This window comes from Aspergillus caelatus (genome assembly GCF_009193585.1).
Source record: "Aspergillus caelatus strain CBS 763.97 unplaced genomic scaffold BDV27scaffold_45, whole genome shotgun sequence".
Taxonomy (NCBI): Eukaryota; Fungi; Ascomycota; class Eurotiomycetes; order Eurotiales; family Aspergillaceae; genus Aspergillus; species Aspergillus caelatus.
Window position 1 is genome coordinate 88,959 of NW_022475308.1, and position 19,581 is coordinate 108,539.

Sequence of the window (19,581 nt, forward strand, 5' to 3'; positions counted from 1 at the left end):
TGCGCGACCCACGTGACATCATGGCGGAGCCGATGACGGCAAAGACGCATTCGTCATGCTAAATACGATTTTTGCAAGCACACCCCGAAAAACATGGATGGGGAAGTTTATTCAATCCTCCAGATAACGAAATAAATTACAACCTGACTTAGCCCACAGCGCTAAGGTACAGGTAAAATCGCAAGGCACTCCACATTTCATCAGATGGTGGGAGCTGAAAAAATAAAAAGAAAAAGGAAATGAAAAAAAAAATTTTTTCTAGGGAAAATACAAGCCCCATAATATGTATGAGCATATAAAGAGCGCGTATCAAGAAGCATGGGAGAAAAGAATAATCAAGCCAAAGAGGAGCCGGTGTTTCCACATGGAACCAGATTCGATCACCCCCTCATTATTATTAATGGGCAGATACAGGACCTTACTTACAATACCATGATCGGTCACTGCCCCAATAATACAGATCCAGTATTTGCCGGTAAACTGGATGGTGTTGTTTGGCGTGGAATGCAGTGGCATTTAATAATAAAAGAGTGAGCAGTACTTTGTGATCTATGCAAAAGCTTACAGTACCGACTACTAGTTCATTACGATCATCTATTTATCCAAGTTTTTTGCATGGCACTAAATGATTAATTTATTTTATTAGTATCATCTGCAGTGAAGATTGGAAGTAACTATCCGGCAATCAACACTGTCGTCCACTACATGGACCCTGGAAACAAACTGACAGCCGCTTTGTCCTCCGTGGTACAAATGATCTCTCATCCATAGGAGTGAAATTCCCACAAATCGGTCCCTGGAACCACTGCCTCAAGAACGAGATCGTAATACTTCTGGGTTGACCATGGGAAACAAGAAATGAAGGCAGTGGTATGATGACCGAGCACAATTGGCATCCGTCTAGTCTACTAAACAAATGTCGTAAGCTATCTTTTGCTGGGCGTTGATGTTCTCAGAGGCCTCATTGGTAGATGCTCTGGGTGTGTGGCTTTGCGTTAAAAAACTTATTGCTGAGCTATGTATCTTGCTACCAGTATCTATCGACTAGTATCTATCCCTTAAGACTACGACCACCTCTCTCATTGGTAGACGACTGTATGCCAGGAGAAGAGCGCTATTTAGTGTAGTTGGAAAGACTGTGCAAGGTACCTCCTCGTCGCCCGTACACGCCAATTCGATCAAGCATTCTGTTGCCCGTGCAAGGGGCCCTTGGATGTATAACCACATAAACCCATAATACCTGAGGCTAGCTATATCATACTAAATTAAACGGTTCTCACGAATACGTATCCTTGTCCAAACCGAATTACCCCGGACCCTCAGCACATGTAACTGGCACAAGTGCCGAGGGGAAGCAATGAATAATGAAATGTCCATTGGGTTTCTTCAACGGCATATCTAACAGGAAGGGAGTCCGTAAGGGAAACAGAGTAGAAAAAGGTACGTACAGAGTAGTATAAAACAAATAATTTAGCAGTGCACTATAACCCTAAAGCATCAATTGACTTCTAAGTGGAAGGCTAGTAGTACTGTTTATCCAAGAATGGATGAAAGTTATGCACAACAGAGATTATACCACCGCAAGATTGGATCCAGCATGAATTCATGTAATTTTACATATATTGAATGATACAGGCCTACTCAAATTAACTATAGGCAGTACGAAGCCGTAGTGAAGTCGTATCTAAGTTGACTAGAAAGATTGCATGGGGGTACGGAGTATATACATACACGGTACGGAGATTTTTGCAGGATGGGAAGGCAATCGTAGTATGGGAAGTACTGGAATCCTACTGCGACGTTACTACTGTACCGTACTACTACCACCACCGTCCATATTCCGTCAATCAATGGATACTGCGGTGTATGTATCTTACCTGATGTAATTTATCCACATGGTGGGAAAAGTAGGTAACCTGATAGTGGCGGCGGGCTGATTCATGTATTGTGACCGTCATGTATCATACAGAACACTAGTTCATAGTGGAGCTTTGTCGAAGCAATTCATCAACGAAAATTCGTCTCTGGCAAACTTGTCTGACCAGATAAGCTCGAAGAAGCCATAGAGCCGATACCAATTGTTCCGGAGCAAAGTTTCTGCAACTTCAGTAGTCCGCCCGCTCAACAAAGTGCGGTGGTTTAATGAAGATGACAGTGTTGATCGGTTGTGAGGGACCACCGATGGAAGGCTGTACATGACGTGTATGATACCATACCACCCATTCCCCGAACACACCATAGCCAGTCGCAGCCAGCCGACTTCCCTTGCTGTGCTTGCCCACTTCCCCCCTTCGTAAGTGCGAGTGAGTAGGTAAGTAGTGGCCCGCCCTCCCGTCTCCCTCTTCTCTCTCCTACTACTACTACTCTCCCCTCTCCCTCTCTCTCTCACTCTACCTACTCTCCCTCACTACGCTTCCCATACAATTCTCTCTTCCCCATACAAAAAAGTACTGCATATCCGCATCGGTGAGTTCACTAGTAAACACTCGCACTTCTCACATTGACTCTACACAACAAACACAATTATTTTTTTCTTCCAAAGCTGTCTGTTTCCACTGTGAAGGCCTTGTTCGAATGCCGTTTCCCTTGATTTTTTGTCATGGCTTCGCGATCTCATCGTCGCGCACCTGCGACGGCAACTATATAGTTCCAGAAATAATGCGTGAACCCAAACTGACTTTACTCCCCAACAGGCCAAAACTGCCGACCTCAGAACACTGCTACTTGAATTTCTTCTGAGTCAATTGTCGGGTAAGTGTCTTGCGCGCTTTTTCCTTTTCGTGTTCTGCCTTAACTTGCGCCCGTGATCGGACTTGTTTGGGTCGCGCGCTTTTACGCTCTGGCCGCACCGTACTTTTTCCACCGCGCGCAGAGTCGCATTAGTCGCACCCCGAACTTGATCTGTTCCTTTCTTCATTATTCTTTCGCTTTTTCTTTGTTCTCATTATTTCCATTCAATCCTTGCCAACGCGCCCAAGCCGCTCTTTCCATTGGCAAATCCACTTGGCTTCGAACCTTCTAACAGGACTTTGTTCTCAACAGATCACACTAAAGATGCCTAAGGAAAAGACCACACGTAAGGCTAAGGGTACCCGCGTTGAGCGCAAGAAGAAGGGTATGTTCCCCGTCTATATCTCTTGAAGCGCACTGACTGATCTGAACTGTAGACCCCAACGCACCCAAGCGTGGTCTCTCCGCGTACATGTTCTTCGCCAACGACAACCGTGAGAAGGTTCGCGAAGAGAACCCCGGCATCTCTTTCGGTAAGATACGCAAACTCGAGGTGCATCCCTGATCGGATCAGCTAACCCCCGAACAGGTCAGGTTGGCAAGATGCTCGGTGAGAGGTGGAAGGCCCTGAGCGACACTGACCGCCGCCCTTACGAGGAGAAGGCTGCTGCCGACAAGAAGCGTTACGAAGACGAGAAGGCGAGCTACAACGTATGAGACCCCAGTCACTTCTTGCGTGTAGACAATGCTAACGGACTGAATTTCAGGCTGCCCCCGAGGACGATGAGGAATCTTCTTAAATTGTTTCTTCCCCTCGCAGGTCTTGTGAATCTTGACCGACTGGCGTTTCGTGTTGTTTATTCCCGCTAATTGCCTGACTTGTATTTGTCGCCTCTTATATTTCCTTTTACTCAATGGTTTCTGGTATGGGATGACGGTGGTTTCTCCTTGCTTTTCTGTTCATGAAGGATCTTCAATGGGACATGTTTACTGTATGGACTGGCGGCTTTGGGACGAATTTGACTTAACTCGAGGGAGCCCGGCGCTGTTTTCCAGATCGGCGGGAGAACCTTGTTTTGAGTATCTATGGTGAAATATGAATTGAAGCTGTTGAGGCAAGCAAATCTGCTGTACACTAGCCTAATCAACCGCATCCTTACCTTTTCTCTGTTGATCGCCCCAGCGGGTCTGCGTGCCATAAATGAACATTAAGCTTATATCGAGTATGAAGGAGGGGTTGAGAACAAGAACACAAGTGAATCAATTTCTCTGAGGCTTGTGTTGGTGTTGAAGCTGTCGAATTGCAAGGGAGCTCTCCTGGCCCAAGCTCCAGCGATGACGCGGAGGTAAACTTGTTTACGTGTTGGACGCGCGCGTCTTCCGTACATCCGATATCTCCGATAGTCGCCTTGGTGCCTGAAACCCCAAATGAACCGTCGTAAGTTGCCACCAGTTCAGTGTCTAGACTCTCATACATACTTAAATGTCCCCCGTCTCCCCTCTTAATTTGGTCAACGAGTACCTACTAATATTCTGACACAACACATCCTGCTTACGCTACGAGTTTAGCGATATGCAGTCTTGAGCAGTGCCATCCAAACAAAAGCCGCCAACATGGCCAAGTACATATGTACATACATACGCTAGGGCGCACATAACTATTTTCCGCGCGCAACTGTGCTTGTTCCGGCACTTATGCGTCACGCTGCTATTTTCTGACTGGGCAGTTGGTGGATCTTTGAGGGTCATGAATATCCGTCAGGCAGAAATCACATATGATTTAACATGTTTGCTATACTAACCACCTGGAAGCGATAGGATTTGTCGACTAAAAATCTAGAGCTGTGTGTCTACCCAAGCAGGGTTCCCGACCGCCCTGTGGTGCGTGGGTTGATTCTAACTGTATATGGCCCAAATGAGAAGAGTCGAAGGACAGAGAGTGTACCCACTGCTCTACATTACAGTTGCAATCCGTATCGGCACCTGGGCTCAATACTATTTGCACAATGTTGAGATTCTCTACGAAGGTGATGGCCGAAACTTTTAGGGAAAGCTTGCCCTCCCTGGGACAGACGTCAAGAAACAGAGGTTTCAGATATTCACGGCTTGGTGCCTCTGAATCCTGGATGTCTCCGGTAATACCTGGAGCTTTAGGTTGACCTTCATTACCTTTATTGTTCGCCTTCCTGCCAAAAAGGTCGGTCCTCTCTGGAACCAGATATCACTTTCTCAGTCTGAGTCGTAGTGGAACTATGGAGCTTATCTGTTCTTGTCAAGGGCCGAGAAGGCCATTTAGCGTTGTATAAGCAAGAACTCAGTCCGTTTCAAGCCATGGGTTTGGTATGCGAATTCATAGGTTCATGACAGAGAGTGGGCCTTTGACTGACTTATGAAGAATATTAGTAGTTCTTCTTCCGTGTTCAAAGATAGCAGTTCATACGTGGTTTGAATGGAAAAGATAAATGAGCTGAGATTGTCCACCTACTAAGTCCGTTTGCCTGCTAGCCGGTACTATAGTCATGGATAGATATGCCCACTTCAACTTTGATCGAAAAAGGGGTTCGTCCGAGTCAATGATTATCTCGTGACCCGGTTGGTCAGTGACACGGGAATTCCTACCCGTTGTGACTACATCAATTTCCTACTTCCTTCTTGCTGCATGTCAGCCACCGGAAATGGACTTGTCTTCCGCCGTCACGATGCCCCGGCTCTTGTTTCATTGTTCCCGAGGTTTTCTTTAGCAAAGGATCAATCGTTTCTCCCCTCAAACAGGAATGAATTCTTTCGCTGAACGGTGTCAAGCTGTGTGTGTGTGTGTGTGTGTGTGTGTGTGTGTGTGTGTGAGGATTAGTTACACTGTCAGTCTGTCCAGCCTGTCCATCACCGCTCAATGGCGCCAATGCAGCTCCGCTCCTCGTTTATTGGCTTTGTCCCTTCTCCGCTATGGACACGTCAACGATCCCAAGTCAGTTAGACACTTGGAGGGCAATTACCCTATACGTTTCAAGCCATGGTCAGCATGAGAGCCGCAAGTGAGGGTCATGGATGGCTTGGGGTTTATAGGGCTCGTTCCATTGACTATCGGGTTCGATCTTTGCCCCACTTGACGGCATTCTTGACCCGCATTTCTCTCGACAGATGATTGTTTAATTGATGAGTTATCTAATTTCCCTTGGGTTCTACAAGAAATTGATTTTGGAAATCTCCCTGGCCGTGAAAGACTCGATCGTCTCTTTTTCTTCCTCCTATCATTCAAGGGGTCAGTCCGGGAGAGCACTAACCCATTAGTCCCTCAGGCGTGCGTCTCCGGTCGATACGATGCATGCGGATCGCACAACACTCTCTTCGAACGCCCTCATTGCATTATTCTACGACTGAGTTGTCGTCGGGTCACCCCTCCACAGCGAAATCTGTTCCAACTTACCATTTTGAACAGGCTTATTTAGCTTTAACCTTCTTCTCCCCAATTCTTTCCCTTTTAGTTTTTTACCCTTCCTTGTTCAATATAAGATCGCTGGCAGGGTTGTCTCCGTACCCTTTTTACGTCGGTGTTGCTTCCCTCCTATACCTCACCGACTATCATATAACATCCCCATCCGCTCCCCACCTGCTGTTCAAGTGTCACGCAAGGGTCTTATATATTTATTAGATTGTGTATGTATCTGTATGGCCCATTAGAGGTAAACGTCCATTATGGCCCTGCGTACTTCCGCCGATAACGCAGAGGATGTGGCCGCTGGCTTCCGTGAATTTCGTGAGCATCTCCCTGGACATGAAGCGGAAATCACTGGCCTTATTGCGGATCTTTTTGCCATCAGTTCAGCTTTGAAGAGGTTGGATGACCTGACAAACGATCGTCGTCATCAGCATAACCTGGCCATCGTGCACCCGGACCTGGAATTGGTCCGTACTAGCTTGAAGATCACCCTCGAGGATATCGTCGATTTCTTCGGCGATCTGGAAGTGCGCAGAGGCTCTGCCCGAGATGTCTATCGTCGAACCTGGACTGAACTATGTGAGTTCTTCCGGGACGAGGGGAAGGACTCACCCCCCACGCGGTTAGCCAGGTACAAGACGTATTTGAATGAACTAGAGGATCATATGACCGAGTATGCCGTTCTACTTTAACGTCTTGCCACTATACTGTTGTGTTCATACTTATGTCCTCGGGTTGAATAGCAAGTTCCCTGATCCCTCGTTCATTGCTAGCCTTCGCAACGGTCTGAAGGGATTGCTAGCCCAGCAATGCAGTCGATTGCCACACCAACTGGGAAGCATGTCTCTCAGCACACCGTCCTCTCCCAGTAGCCATAGCGCTGAACCTGGAAGCCCGGTTAGCGACCGTCGGCCTCGCAATAAAAGGTCCTACGAGCGAGCAAGACCCTCTCATACGTCTCCCCAATCACCTCTTTCCCCTGCGTCTGGAAATTTCTCAGACGTCCCACCATCGGCCCCGGATGCACCTGGATCCCCTTTCACTAGTTCAGCCACGAGCCACTCCCTGGGTTCCAACACCATCAGTGACCATTGGGCAAAAAGTGTATTCAAGGAAGCGCGTGCAACGACTCGGATTCCATATGTTGGAGAAAGGTAAGGAGCTATAGTACAAGCAAAGAGCACTTGAGCTAATACTTGCTTAGTTCTAAATGTCTTGGTGATGTCACTCCCGGGGTAAAGCGATGGCTCAATGAGACGGGGTTCGAGGAGCTTTTTCAATTGTACGCGTATAAGAACTTCACTTTTCCATACTTTTTGCTAACATGATACAGAGCCTTTAACGGCGATTCGGACTTACGTGTGTATTTGTATGTACGAGAAGATGACCACCGAGCGCGCATCGTATGCAAAACCTCTCGCTCGCCCCGCTCCAGCGACTACCACTGCCTTCCTCTGAATATGCTGGAGATTGTCCGTGTCGGCTCCTGCCTGCAGTTGTGCCGACGGCGCCGTGGCGGTCATGAACTTGTTTTGTGGGCTAATCTCAAGTTCAGTACACTTGAGCGTGCGTATTAACTCCACCCCTACGTTTTTGGAAACGGCACTGAATAATCGAACAGATATGGTACTGTTCTTCTGCACTTTCCTGGCTCTTCGCTCTCAGGACTGTGGCCGGCCAGTGGATCGCATCCGTGATTATGAGTTAGACGATGAAGAAGAGCTTTTTGGAGGGTATGAGAACTCTCAATAACAAGCTAAGTGGATAGTATATTAACTGAGGTTTTGCAGGCCTATTGTCGACGACAATTTCCTTCATGCGCTACGCATATACAAAGACCGAACATCTGGCGCCATAAGACTCCAGGCATCAGTACATAAAGGGGAAATGAAACGGTGGGATTCCCGGGGATGAGATGAAACTAGTCCTTTTACTCATTGGTAATTGATATAGTGCTCCAGTTTGGACAGCATTCATCACGAATCATATTGGCACACGAGGTTGGATCCGTCAAGCTGATTCAAGAGTTGTTCTACTACGTGAACTTCATCGGACGATTTTCACATTTGATCACTACGACCCACCACGCACGTCCAGAGGAGAACATATAATAAAGTTTTCAAATCGTTCTGGTTGGTCAATTTATTTCTTCGTTCTTATGTTTCTTAATATCCCGTGGTACCTACAGTATACTGATTTCAGTATTTCAGATGCCCAAGGATTCATGCAGACTATTGCCGAACTCGCTGGCCGCTGACCTCATCTTTCGACTTCCTCATATCATTGCCTATTAATGGGTCAACAACGCACTAAACATATATAAAAAAGGTGGGAAATATGAATAAACAAAAGCAGGAAAAACAAAGAATCTCCTTAATGACACCCAACGCCCAACGTCCATGACACTGTTATATTATCCTAATTATCAAACAATCACGATTAATGACTTATGCTTACGAGTTCATGAGCTGACGAAGCTAACTTGGTGGTATTCTGGTCTCTTTTAACGATACAAAAAAACAAAAGGTCGCCCCGCCACTCCTTGATGGTGTGATTAGGGACTGAATTCAGCTGGCTGATTCTCGCCTGCGCAAGACAATTTTTTTTTCTGGGGTAACTACTATTCTGAACTTGCAGGTTTTCCAGAAGGAAATTGATTACTCAATGTCTTTTTTAGAAATCACAATATTTACTAGAAGAAATGAATATCATGATCTGGCAAAGCAAAGGGGTATCTTATAAATCTTAGTGCATAATATACAGGAAATACATCAAACACCAACATCTCCCAGCTTAGCAAGAAACATCTCCGCCTGCCTCTTTGACCGTAACTCTCCAATCTTCTTCCTCCGTTCATCCTTAGCCCGCTCTCGCTCTGCCTTTCTCTCTCGGCGGACTTCCCGTTCGTGCTGAGTTTCATTCCGCACGTTCATAAGGTCCTCCATCTGCTGCCGGCGCACATTCTGATCCTTGGAGAAGGCATAAAATCCGGTGCCCCGGTTCCGGACCTCCGCGTCCGCGTCATAATGCGTCTCTTCCGGAGGAGTAGGAGACCGATCTCTCCGCTTAGCCAGATACGACATCTGCGCCGCCAAACCGGCATCGGGATTGAACGCCTCAGCCTGCACAGCAGCCCCGTAGATCAGATTGTCCGGCCGAGAAGGCCGCCAACGTTCCTTCGCGTCACCCCGTTCGCTCTCTTCCTCCTTCAATCGGGCCGCACGAGTCGCTTCGGCTCTGGTCCCCCGACGAGTCCGACCAAGCTCATCTTCATACGAAACAATCGATGCATTCTCATCCTCCTCCTCCTCTTCTTCCTCGCCGTCACTCCCAGAACCCTTCCCTCGCTGCGCATCTGCCCATTTCTGATCAAAATCCACCAGCCCCTCTTTCTCCCGCCGCCGTAGTCGCGTGAGATACTCGTCCTGCGTTTCCTCTTCCGAGTCGCTCCCAGCCGCCAGGTACAGCCCCTTCTTCAGATCCTCGTACATCCGTGCCTTCTCCTCCATTCGCCGCTTGGAGCGGTGCAGCGTGGCGGTGTCTATGCCCCCAATGTCTTGGGACCGCTGGTGTGTTTGGTGGGTGTCATCGTCGCGGAGGTCAGCGGCGGCACGTTTCTGGGCGCCTTTGTTGGGGCGCGCGAAGATGTCTGATTTGCTGGTTTTGGATGGTCGGGGTCGGCCGCGGGTGGAGGAGTCGGCGTCTTTGTTGATAAGGGAGGAAAGAGCTGTCGTGAAGGCGAGGGTAGAGGAGGAAGGGGCATTGGATTGAGATTGAGAGGTTGATTTGGAGCGGGGAATGCCGTATAGTGAATTTGGATTCGACATCATGGTGGATTATTGGAGATGTTGGAGTAAGAGTATTGAGGTTTTGGAAGGGAGATAGATATGCGGCCGTAATCGATAAGGCGTGATTGAACTGAAATGAACTAAGTGGGAATAGGCAGGTATGACTAAGGTCCATAGATGGCCCCGCGGAAACCCCTCCAGACTTGTTCAACTCGATTTCCTATCGATATATTCTCTGTCTGTACGTCTCTTCTTTTCCCTTGTCTTTCTGGAGGTGCTTTCTCTCTTGTTAGATATTTTATTTACTTCATTCGGTTACCATTCAAGCTCAATTTCCGATCAATTGCCTATCATCATGTCGAATCCCGTCTATCTCGGTGTCATTGGTACGTACCAAAAGAATATCTACAACCAACAACAACAACAACCCATACACTACACCCCCATTCATTCCCAATTTTTAAACAAGATATTAACAGCATCGCAGGAGTCGGAGGTGTAGGCACAGCCTTCCTGAGCCAACTTGCCCGTCTCCCCAACGCTCCCAAGCTCGTCCTCCTCGCCCGCTCCAGCCAAACCCTCCAGTCTCCGACACCGGCCTACTCCCCCGCCATCCCCGCTGCAGACTGGAAAACCGCCGTTGAGACCCCCTCCCTGATCAAATCGGGCGCTCTCTCCGTCGACGAAATTGCCTCCTACCTCTCCTCCGCCCCGGGTCGCTCCATCCTCGTCGACAACACCAGCGACCTCACCCTCGCCAGCTCCTACCCCGTCTTCCTTCGCAAGGGCATCTCCATCGTTACCCCCAACAAGAAGGGTTTCTCCTCCGACCTCTCCCTGTGGAAGGACATTTTCGCTGCCGCCGCAGAGGGCAAGGCCCTTGTGTACCATGAGAGCACCGTCGGCGCAGGTCTCCCCGTGATCTCCACCCTCCGCGATCTCGTTAGCACCGGTGATGAGGTTACTCGCATCGAGGGTGTCTTCTCCGGCACGCTGTCCTTCCTGTTCAACACCTTCGCCCCGGTTTCTGGGCCATCCGGCGCTAAGTGGAGCGAGGTCGTTGCGAAGGCCAAGGAGCTTGGCTACACTGAGCCTGATCCCCGTGATGACCTGAACGGTATGGATGTCGCCCGTAAGCTGACTATTCTGGCGCGTATCGCCGGTCTGGAGGTCCAGTCTCCTGACTCGTTCCCGATTGAGTCGTTGATTCCTAAGGAGCTTGAGTCGGTGCCCTCCACTGCTGATGGTATCAAGGAGTTCATGACTCGCTTGCCCGAGTTCGATGGTCAGATGTCGGCTATTAAGGAGGCTGCCGAAAAGGAAGGTAAGGTTGTGCGTTACGTTGGTAGCGTTGATGTTGGTAAGAAGGAGGTCCGTGTCGGCCTGCAGTACTTCGACAAGGATAGCTCCATTGCTGGTCTGAAGGGCAGTGACAACATCATCAGCTTCTACACGAAGCGTTACGGCGGCAACCCCCTCGTTGTCCAGGGCAGCGGTGCTGGCGGTGACGTGACTGCCATGGGCGTGTCCGCCGATTTGATGAAGGTCGTGCAGAGACTGCAGTAAGCCACTTTATCGGGAGACCAAGGAATGGTCTGACTTAGATATGAGAAACAAAGAAACCAACAAAAAGTAATAGAATGAAGAAACAACACGAAAAATGATTACGAGCGCAGAAACTCTTTCACAGCCTCGCCCCAAACAGGTCCCCGTTTATACCAATGCATTTCAGGCACATTCCCCTCTTTCAACCCATCAATAGCAGCCGCCAGATCCTCCCCTAGCCCTTCATCCTTGATCATCTGGATCGGATACGTATAAGTATGAAACGCAAACACCAGTCCCTTGCTCTGAGGAAGACGATGCAAGGTTTGCCGTTCACACCTCAAAACTGTAGAATCCACCTCTAATTCCCCAACATTCAAAGTCTTCTCCCCTTCACCCTCATCACCGTGCACGCCGCCAAACGCAGCGAACAGCTCCGAATCGGTAGTAATACTCCAATTGACCCTCTGCACGAACTGGCCGACCTCGACCCGCGCAAAGAATCGGTCCATACTGCGCTCAAGCTTCTCCTTATACCCCGGGACTGGGGTGTGGATGGACGCGAGACGGAGGCCGAGCTTCTTACGCGTGTCGAAGCCGGCAGGAAAGAAGGTCGTGTATGCTTCCAGGATGTATTTTTCGGGTTCTCCTTGATTGCTCGAGGGGTGGGTTGAAGATGATTCGGGGAGGAGAATGAGAAACTCCTCGTCGACTAGCGTTCCCAGGGTCTCGAGTTCTCTTCTCCCTGTTCTGGATCCGGGTTCGGATTCATTGAAGTGTAACGGAGTCTTTGATCCTGTGACCATACTCTCGAGTATTGTCTTAGTCTCTGTTCCTGTCTTACTGTTGTCATCGCTTGGTTGGGAAGTCAGTCGGAACATCTGAGGGTACCGTGTTGGTAAATATGTCCCGACAACGAAGACATATAGCTCTCGGATTGCGGCGTAGATTCGCGGATCAGTCTCGTTATTGATCCCAATGACGACGTCGGGATGTTTTTGAAGTAAGGAGGAGCGAATGGCTAGTCTGTCTTTGTAGGTTTTGTCCATCTGGATGAGTGTCGAGGGGTCCAGATTCGATAATGCTTGAGGTAATCAGTATCATGTCTATATACCGAGTTATGATTCTGGCTGTTTGAGGCATACCCATCGTTAAGTGATATTTTGGCTTAAAGGGCCGGAATTTCAGTGGCTCAGTAGTCTCCCAGTTAAAGTCCGGGAGGGGTTCGATGGGCGGGTATGTTTTTTGGCTTTCACTGTCGGATGTCGGCTTTGGTGTGCAGTTGTTGGAGACGGCTGGTTTCTATGCCTGTGAGCCAAACTGTCGTCCTGAGTCTATGGAGCCAAGTCATACATATTTCCAAATGGCAACGCCGAACCCTAGAAGGGAAATGAGAAACACCACCGGTAACCTCTCCGTATAAGTGGCTATTGATTTAACCATATAGAGCCCCATCTTGTTGCTAGTCACTTATTCTGGAATGCTTGTCCAACGGGAGCCTGCTCGCGATCTGAAGGAGTCATCGGTGAGGAGATATATAGTTCGTATGTTCCATGCTGGATTTTAAGTTGACCTTAGATCTCTCTCGGACTTGCGATTGGTCGACAATCCCGTTCAACGCCGATTGCTCAGAGCACCGAATATCTGGTCTTTTTTTACGGTGAGTGCCGTGTATATATAAGTCAATGAAATTGTAGTAGTGGGTCTGATATACATACAGGGGTATCAAATGAAAAATAAAAGATAAGTCAGACCGCCAGATAAGTCATAGCTTAAACAAGCCGACAATAGCAAATGCCAATAACTGTTGCAATATATGTCCAAAACGAAGGGCAAAGCGATAGCCAAGTCGAATATGCATACTGAAATACCAACCGGTGGGCAAAATGAAATGCGCACAGTAGTTGACTACCTCACCAAGGTGCTCTCTACCTTCGTCGTATTGCAATACCACGGAATCCCGTGTAAAAGTAACCAACTAGACGCATTCCTCGGTTACCTTCGTTTTAACCCGTTATTTTCTTCCCTTTCTGCCCCAGTTGCTTCGTAGCTTGCTAGCACAAAGGCCCTCCGCTGGCCATTTGGTCTTTCATTCAGGCTGGGAGCACGAGGCCGCTGCCTCCCCCTCGCCCGACCGCCGATTACGGGGAGCTCATACGTTAACATCCGCCAGACGTAGAGAGTCAAGTCGAAGATGATAAGTGTAGCCCAGGGAGCGATCGTGATGAGGCCCAGGACGAGCTGCGATAAGAAGACAGTTAGCGCACATGTCTTGGGAGACATCGGGACTAACTGCGCAACGCGAATTACATACAAAGAGTCGGGCGATCCAGTTTTCAACATAGAGGAGGTCGGCTGGGAATAATGAGTACCACGCCATTTTTGCACTTGCAAAGTATGTATGTTATTTTGTTTCTCCCCGAGAATTGTTCGGCGATCGATCTACTGGAGAGCTGCGACCAGGGTATGGCGGCAATTCAATAGCAGCAATTCAAAACCAGTCCAAACAGCTGTTTAGTATAGTTGCCACCCTGTAGAGACCATGCGTATTCACTAGGAAGTTCAAGGAATTCAGGGAAGTCACCGGTGACAGCGTGGCTCGGAGCGTATTTGAGCACCTTCGTGTTCGGTTGTTTGCGGTAACGAATGGTGGTGTTATGCGACGTGGAAAGAGGGGAAGGCAAAGGTTTGTTCGATTGAGGTCAGCCTGTGACAAGAGAGCTAAGGGAGACTAACAACCTCATCGCAGATGGTGTGCGATTAAGGGGGCGGGGACCAAGTGAAAGTACTACAGACATGAAGTTGTCAGGGGAGAGAAACAAACAAGGCATCCGAGTTCCGAGAGTTGGCCTCCACCCAATCGGGTAATTGATACACCCTCCCAGCTTCATACGATGATACGTACAAGACAACAATTATTACCCCAGGTACTCCGTCGATAGCTGAATACATCATCCCACTTTGGTTGCTTCTATGTACAATCAATTCGGCTCATATAATACAACACAGATATCCAGATCATATGCACGTATATGCAGCGTTACTTCCGTTGACCCCGTCCAGTCATATCCAATACACTCCAAAGCTCTATAAACAACCACAAATAAAAGAAATCAAAAACAGAAAAAGAACTCAATATATGGTATATTCAGGTAATGTCGTTAGTCACAGCTATCGTGGTCTGCGGTAGTACTCGTAGGACGTTCTGGGATCTTCCTGTTCCACAGGCCCGTATCCTCGTGGCCCCCATCGATTGAATGGGTGAGCGCTGTCGGTCACAGCCGGCCCCTGCGCCTGACTGAGCAGTCGTGCTTCACTCTCATCACCATGCTGATAGAGTCCGTTGCCCACCAGGCCACTATCTGAGTGGGACAGGGGGGTGCGGAACGCGGGATGGACGAGTTCATGAGTACTCGTGTCATAACTATCGTACTGTCTTAATCCAGATATGGAGGGGAGCGATGGCGTTGGAGACGCTGCTCGTGATGAAGTCGGCGACCACTCTCCTAGCCCGGTTCGCGGCGTCTGCGAACGTTCGGTGATCAAGTCGTCCGGCCGGCCATAGATACCACCGCCGAACTCATCACGGAAATCCGGCCGGTCCTTATAGTAGGAGAAGTCGAGATGATTCTCTGGAACAACCTCGAATGGGGCGGATTCCGAGGCTTCCATCTTGGACTTTCCTGGATGAGATGCCAACATGGGATCCATCGCAATATCTGTGTATTCGCCCTCCACTTCTGAAGTACCTATGCGACCCCGGTAGATACGCTTTAGCGCATCGGCGGCTTTTGCGTGTACCATCGGCGTGATTAGCGGTTTGTTGAGCGCCGGGTGGCCAAATTTGGAACTGAGTCGATCTGACGCCCTCTTGCTCGACTTCCCAGTCTCCAAGGCTTCGGTATCGCTCAGATTCGCACGATTGTAATACTTCATGTCAGTGTCGAACGTCCGCACACAGTACCACTTGAACCCCAGTAACAGAAGAGGTAATGGGATTACACAAAAAACCATTGTCCAGGTGCCGTTAGCCGTAGCCACCAGCGCAACGACAGCGTTGGATAGGATAGCTGCAAAGACCATACGGTTGAACACAACACGCCAGAACTGCCCTCCGGACTCGTTTTTCGTCACAAGCACATACATTAGCAGATATTTTTTCATCATGGCATCCAACCCGAAATAGAGAGCAGTGACTGGCAGAACGATGGGCTGCAAAGTCGCAAAGCACAACGCTACGGTGGCGTAAAACAAGAAATAGTTGTAGTAGCTTGCATATTCAAATGGAGGCGGAGCCGTCCATTCGATGGCCTGTCGCGGTGTTGGTGCCAGAAAAGTCTTGGAGAACCATACCCAGACCAAGGGAACTAGCTGTACGAGGTCGATCGCCGCTCCTAGATTCCTCTGTAACAAGTAGGTCACCCAGAAGGGAGACACGTTACACAACGCACTCACGGCCTTGGAGTAGAAACGTCCATCAATCATAGCTTGCCAGGCATTCTCATTCTCCTTCTTGTCAATAACAGCTGCAATGAATGTCCACGCGGCTGAGAACAGTGAAAATACCACGAGATTGTTGAAGACAAAGAATGAATAGAGATGGTGAAGCACGTGCCTCTCTCGAGAACTCTTGGTTACATCACCAGCTTGGATGGACAGCCGGCGGAAGATGATGGGTAGGATAATATACACTAAGGACGTAATGGCGGGAGATAGAATACCCTGCACAGCAGCCCAGACGTGTGGGTTGGCGCTAAGGGACGTTTGAAAAGCCGGCCAGACCAATCCTAAGTTGTTCAAATTGGACAAGAAGATGGCAATCATGGCGTTAGGGACGATCCACAAGACTGTCAAGATCGAGACCCAGATGACATTGACGAAACGCTTCCATTTTCGTGCCTGTTTCGACAGAGGTAGATTTTCCCAGATGAGATCATTTGGCCGCGGAGCTAGCCTAATCGTTGTTCCCTGCTGTCGCTTCTTCCGTGCAGTGTAAGCTACCGCATGAGCGTGTTCAATCTTCTCCCAGCTGACGAAACCGAACGGCATGGCATTTCGCTTATCGATCGACGCTCGAACGTGCCGAATTTCTTCTTCTAATAACTGAATCCGATCAGTCAGATAATCAATGGCGTCTACCTTAGCGGGCGTCTCATCGTCTTTCTCTTTGCGGGGTGGGCGTATAGTAGGCCGATTAGGCGGTAGTCGATCGGGGTTTTTGAGATATTTCGCTAATACCGACTCTAGCTGGCGCACCGCTTCCTCATGTTCTCTGATGAGTTTGGGAAGACCTTTGACGTTACGGCCGATGGTGGCACGGGGTAGAGCAGCGGTGGGGTTGACACCATCGACCAAGCGCATAACACCCTCGTCCGATCGTGCTACTGAAGGAATATCGGTGACCTAAGACCAGGGTCAGTATATTAGTACAGAAGTGTTGCATCATCGCTCCACTAGTAGGGCATAATCTGTACCATCAAAGTCCGGGCATGAAGGCTACGCTGGTACTCAGAACTCTGGAAGTATTTTCTCCGTAACGCGTAAACGGCCTTGTAGTTCCTCCAAAGGAAAAATGCCACAATCAAGTCGAAAGCCCACGCGCAAACAACTTGGCCCCAAATAGCTTTAACAGAGACATAAAGCGGAGTCATCGTCACAAAAGCCGGCAACTTCGCTCTAGAGTCTTTGTTGCTCTGAGTAAGGTTGAGAGGGATCATTACACCGCAGCCGATTATGCTAAGGAAGATGAAGATATTGCGACACATCTTGGTGAAACGCAGGAAGACAGTGGCATCGAGACCAACGCAGTCAACGAGCTCTGGCTCTCTAGTGCGCAAAACCGGTTTAACCCAGGCAAAGAGGCCATTTCCCACCGGGGGAGGGCTATGTTTGCGATCTGCATGTTTAACCTTAGGGGCGTAGACAACCGTGTGCCGAGGTCGGAACAGCGAAAAGAGTAGGGCAAGGAGGATGGAAGAACCGGCGGAGGTGGCCAACGAAGCCCAGACGGCGTTGATTTGAAACTGTCCAGGTTAGCTCAGTGGCTCCAAGGGGAAAAACCAGGTATGGAGATGAACTGTGGGCCGGCCTTTGAAAGAGAGGACGGAAAAAGTAGAAGTAAAACAAAGCACAGACAATACTTACAGCGGACTTGAAAGGATCCTGGATGAGCTGCAGAAATTGGTCTATCGTATCCTCACGCCGCCATAGAGCACTAGTATCCATGATGCCTTGACAATCAAGGCGACATGGATTGAGGGTAATGGATTGGAAGATAGAGGAAAGGGTAAAGCGAAAGAGGGAACAGAAAAGAATTGTTCTAGGAGCACTGAGACATCCAAAAGAGGAAGAATAGGAAAACGAAAGGGAAAGGCATGCACGATGGATGCGACAGATAAAAAGTGACAACAAGGAATGAATGGATAGATAGGAAGGCGAAAGAGTGGGTACAGCAGTGGAGGCGGGTCTGGAACATATCAAACTTAGTTCGTCATCCTTTGGCTCCCAAACTCCTCGGAACGTCTGACAGTACAGTAAGTCTGTAAATCCAGTGGGGGGAAAGTCGACGTCTCTTTTTGTTCTCGGCGGACGATCACTTGTACGGGAGAAGAAGATCAACGATCAGTCCGTATGAAAATCAATCAGTGACGTCGAACGAGACCCTGACTCGAATGTCTCACCCGATCCCACGCATGATGCTTTTAATAGTTACTTACTTTTTATCTACAGTTGTTTCCCCATCCACGCGTGACGGGGGCAGGTGGTAAATTCCAGATTGGGAACGGGAGCCCAACGAACTAACTTCATTGAAAAGTCCCTCTCCATTCATGGCGAAATATTGAAAAACAACAAACCCAGCAAAAAGAGAATTTCTGACCCACTAGGGATCACTGATTGGTGGGAAGCCAGCTTGACTCCCGACTGCTATTTTGGATCCCCAATCAAGGCCAACGGTTGGTCTGAAGTCTGGAACAAGGTCGAGATTTTCTGAGACACAGGTGGGGCAAGCGCTGATTGGATGTTTCCTACCGTTTTTGCCGAACGTGGAATTTCTTTACTGTCGGATCCATGGTTTTGAATGGCTGAGCTTATGTGTTGCATGTACGAGGACATGACTAAGTACAGTACCTCATACCAAATTACTACGGCTTCTACTCTACTAATTCCTCGCTGGACAGAGTAGCCAGGCATATAATTATTATCACTCCATGGTAGACTGTTTCAAAGAAAGAAGAGATAGAGTAACAAACAAAAAGAGAAAAAAAAAAGGAGAGAACTCTAAAGTGCCCGATACAATATTCACAAAAACGACTCCAGCGCCTTTAACATGGCAGACATAAAAGAAGCCTTACTTGAGATGTTTCTTCTGATCCTACCAGGCGATCACTGTCAGGTATCTCAGCATGAATACGACCATCGCCTCGGCGTTGTCCCTTGCCTTTCTCTCTGCCAACCCTGTGGGTCCAGTACCTCCCCAAAAGCTGAGCCTACCGGCTGCCAAATCGCCTCCAGATACGCCTTTAGAGGTGTTGGGCTCAAAGGCCATTACCGGCGTAAGCCAACCCTGACTGTAAGACGGTTAAGCTATACAACTGGCAGGATAAAAGAATGCATTTTATACACCGCGTGAGGTTTTCGCGCCAAGCCACCACCTAGTATGCCGAGTGAATGTAAAACCGCCTCACCTCTGGAAGATAATAAATGAGTAGTCCATTGTCATCCAAATTTCAAAGTAAGAACATCACTGAGATTGCTCGCTTATATCTATGCTAATCCTAGTAGTGCACTCTCTATCCACTTAGTCATCACCAAGGCCACGGAGATTATAGTTAATGGGCAGGCAATTTGCCAATGAAGAGTTCTCTAGATACGGAACCATACTACGTACTGAACATTGCATCTGAGGTGATAATCATCAAGTATACTCCGGAGTACATCGGGGGTTCGAAGCGGCGGGTGCAACCCCGTTCTTGTGGGTCGGAACTGTGGCTAATTTATTCAATAGTAGTACTATTGCCAATAGTAACCCATTTCGCCGGACTCCAATAGACTTTAGTCCCCAATGCTAATCGACGCTCGAAT

At 48.7% G+C, this 19,581-nt stretch overlaps 8 protein-coding genes across 8 annotated transcripts; 3 read left to right on the top strand and 5 right to left on the bottom strand.

Moving 5' to 3' along the window:
- The first annotated feature begins 2,361 nt into the window (after positions 1-2,361).
- nhp6 (high-mobility group nucleosome-binding protein) lies at positions 2,362-3,981 on the top strand. The gene is made up of 6 exons (XM_032066184.1): positions 2,362-2,466; positions 2,694-2,751; positions 3,043-3,115; positions 3,168-3,263; positions 3,320-3,441; positions 3,498-3,981. Exons 3-6 carry the CDS (start codon positions 3,055-3,057, stop codon positions 3,528-3,530), a joined length of 312 nt encoding a protein of 103 aa, XP_031929899.1. The 5' UTR covers positions 2,362-2,466; positions 2,694-2,751; positions 3,043-3,054; the 3' UTR covers positions 3,531-3,981.
- On the bottom strand, positions 3,494-3,981 carry BDV27DRAFT_85593 (uncharacterized protein). Its single transcript, XM_032077787.1, has one exon. It carries the CDS (start codon positions 3,927-3,929, stop codon positions 3,642-3,644), a length of 288 nt encoding a protein of 95 aa, XP_031929900.1. The 5' UTR covers positions 3,930-3,981; the 3' UTR covers positions 3,494-3,641.
- A 2,442-nt stretch (positions 3,982-6,423) lies between these two features.
- Positions 6,424-7,918, top strand: BDV27DRAFT_143316 (uncharacterized protein; the record flags this gene model as incomplete). Its single annotated transcript, XM_032070071.1, has 5 exons — positions 6,424-6,839; positions 6,910-7,320; positions 7,371-7,448; positions 7,500-7,732; positions 7,788-7,918. The coding sequence occupies 5 exons, from the start codon at positions 6,424-6,426 to the stop codon at positions 7,916-7,918; spliced, it is 1,269 nt and encodes a 422-aa protein (XP_031929901.1).
- Positions 7,919-8,877: 959 nt separating this feature from the next.
- Positions 8,878-10,025, bottom strand: BDV27DRAFT_124831 (CCDC174 family protein). The gene has a single exon (XM_032066185.1). It carries the CDS (start codon positions 9,994-9,996, stop codon positions 8,938-8,940), a length of 1,059 nt encoding a protein of 352 aa, XP_031929902.1. The 5' UTR covers positions 9,997-10,025; the 3' UTR covers positions 8,878-8,937.
- Positions 10,026-10,165: 140 nt separating this feature from the next.
- On the top strand, positions 10,166-11,569 carry BDV27DRAFT_85671 (homoserine dehydrogenase). Its single transcript, XM_032077789.1, has 2 exons — positions 10,166-10,340; positions 10,442-11,569. The coding sequence occupies exons 1-2, from the start codon at positions 10,310-10,312 to the stop codon at positions 11,518-11,520; spliced, it is 1,110 nt and encodes a 369-aa protein (XP_031929903.1). The 5' UTR covers positions 10,166-10,309; the 3' UTR covers positions 11,521-11,569.
- Positions 11,570-13,137, bottom strand: BDV27DRAFT_85660 (heme-dependent oxidative N-demethylase family protein). Its single transcript, XM_032077788.1, has 3 exons — positions 12,853-13,137; positions 12,645-12,801; positions 11,570-12,583 (listed from the first exon to the last, which is right to left on the bottom strand). Exons 1-3 carry the CDS (start codon positions 12,952-12,954, stop codon positions 11,619-11,621), a joined length of 1,224 nt encoding a protein of 407 aa, XP_031929904.1. The 5' UTR covers positions 12,955-13,137; the 3' UTR covers positions 11,570-11,618.
- Positions 13,138-13,171: 34 nt separating this feature from the next.
- BDV27DRAFT_124834 (uncharacterized protein) lies at positions 13,172-14,284 on the bottom strand. Its single transcript, XM_032066186.1, has 2 exons — positions 13,814-14,284; positions 13,172-13,740 (listed from the first exon to the last, which is right to left on the bottom strand). Exons 1-2 carry the CDS (start codon positions 13,877-13,879, stop codon positions 13,495-13,497), a joined length of 312 nt encoding a protein of 103 aa, XP_031929905.1. The 5' UTR covers positions 13,880-14,284; the 3' UTR covers positions 13,172-13,494.
- Positions 14,285-14,315: 31 nt separating this feature from the next.
- On the bottom strand, positions 14,316-18,097 carry BDV27DRAFT_124835 (putative DUF221 domain protein). Its single transcript, XM_032066187.1, has 3 exons — positions 17,644-18,097; positions 16,974-17,522; positions 14,316-16,902 (listed from the first exon to the last, which is right to left on the bottom strand). Exons 1-3 carry the CDS (start codon positions 17,722-17,724, stop codon positions 14,671-14,673), a joined length of 2,862 nt encoding a protein of 953 aa, XP_031929906.1. The 5' UTR covers positions 17,725-18,097; the 3' UTR covers positions 14,316-14,670.
- Between the last annotated feature and the right edge of the window lie 1,484 nt (positions 18,098-19,581).

What these genes read in the sequence shown, in the direction of transcription:
- BDV27DRAFT_124831 (XM_032066185.1), bottom strand. Translation starts at nt 9,996, where the DNA reads ATGATGTCGAATCCAAATTCACTATACGGCATTCCCCGCTCCAAATCA.
- BDV27DRAFT_124835 (XM_032066187.1), bottom strand. Translation starts at nt 17,724, where the DNA reads ATGGATACTAGTGCTCTATGGCGGCGTGAGGATACGATAGACCAATTT. An exon ending in AGGATCCTTTCAAGTCCGCT is followed by an intron (nt 17,523 to 17,643) that starts GTAAGTATTGTC and finishes TAACCTGGACAG; the next exon opens with TTTCAAATCAACGCCGTCTG. An exon ending in TTCATGCCCGGACTTTGATG is followed by an intron (nt 16,903 to 16,973) that starts GTACAGATTATG and finishes CCCTGGTCTTAG; the next exon opens with GTCACCGATATTCCTTCAGT.
- nhp6 (XM_032066184.1), top strand. Translation starts at nt 3,055, where the DNA reads ATGCCTAAGGAAAAGACCACACGTAAGGCTAAGGGTACCCGCGTTGAG. An exon ending in GAACCCCGGCATCTCTTTCG is followed by an intron (nt 3,264 to 3,319) that starts GTAAGATACGCA and finishes ACCCCCGAACAG; the next exon opens with GTCAGGTTGGCAAGATGCTC. An exon ending in ACGAGAAGGCGAGCTACAAC is followed by an intron (nt 3,442 to 3,497) that starts GTATGAGACCCC and finishes ACTGAATTTCAG; the next exon opens with GCTGCCCCCGAGGACGATGA.
- BDV27DRAFT_85660 (XM_032077788.1), bottom strand. Translation starts at nt 12,954, where the DNA reads ATGGGGCTCTATATGGTTAAATCAATAGCCACTTATACGGAGAGGTTA. An exon ending in GCGTTGCCATTTGGAAATAT is followed by an intron (nt 12,802 to 12,852) that starts GTATGACTTGGC and finishes TCACAGGCATAG; the next exon opens with AAACCAGCCGTCTCCAACAA. An exon ending in AAAATATCACTTAACGATGG is followed by an intron (nt 12,584 to 12,644) that starts GTATGCCTCAAA and finishes GATTACCTCAAG; the next exon opens with CATTATCGAATCTGGACCCC.
- BDV27DRAFT_124834 (XM_032066186.1), bottom strand. Translation starts at nt 13,879, where the DNA reads ATGGCGTGGTACTCATTATTCCCAGCCGACCTCCTCTATGTTGAAAAC. An exon ending in ACTGGATCGCCCGACTCTTT is followed by an intron (nt 13,741 to 13,813) that starts GTATGTAATTCG and finishes TTCTTATCGCAG; the next exon opens with CTCGTCCTGGGCCTCATCAC.
- BDV27DRAFT_85593 (XM_032077787.1), bottom strand. Translation starts at nt 3,929, where the DNA reads ATGGCACGCAGACCCGCTGGGGCGATCAACAGAGAAAAGGTAAGGATG.
- BDV27DRAFT_85671 (XM_032077789.1), top strand. Translation starts at nt 10,310, where the DNA reads ATGTCGAATCCCGTCTATCTCGGTGTCATTG. An exon ending in CGTCTATCTCGGTGTCATTG is followed by an intron (nt 10,341 to 10,441) that starts GTACGTACCAAA and finishes ACAGCATCGCAG; the next exon opens with GAGTCGGAGGTGTAGGCACA.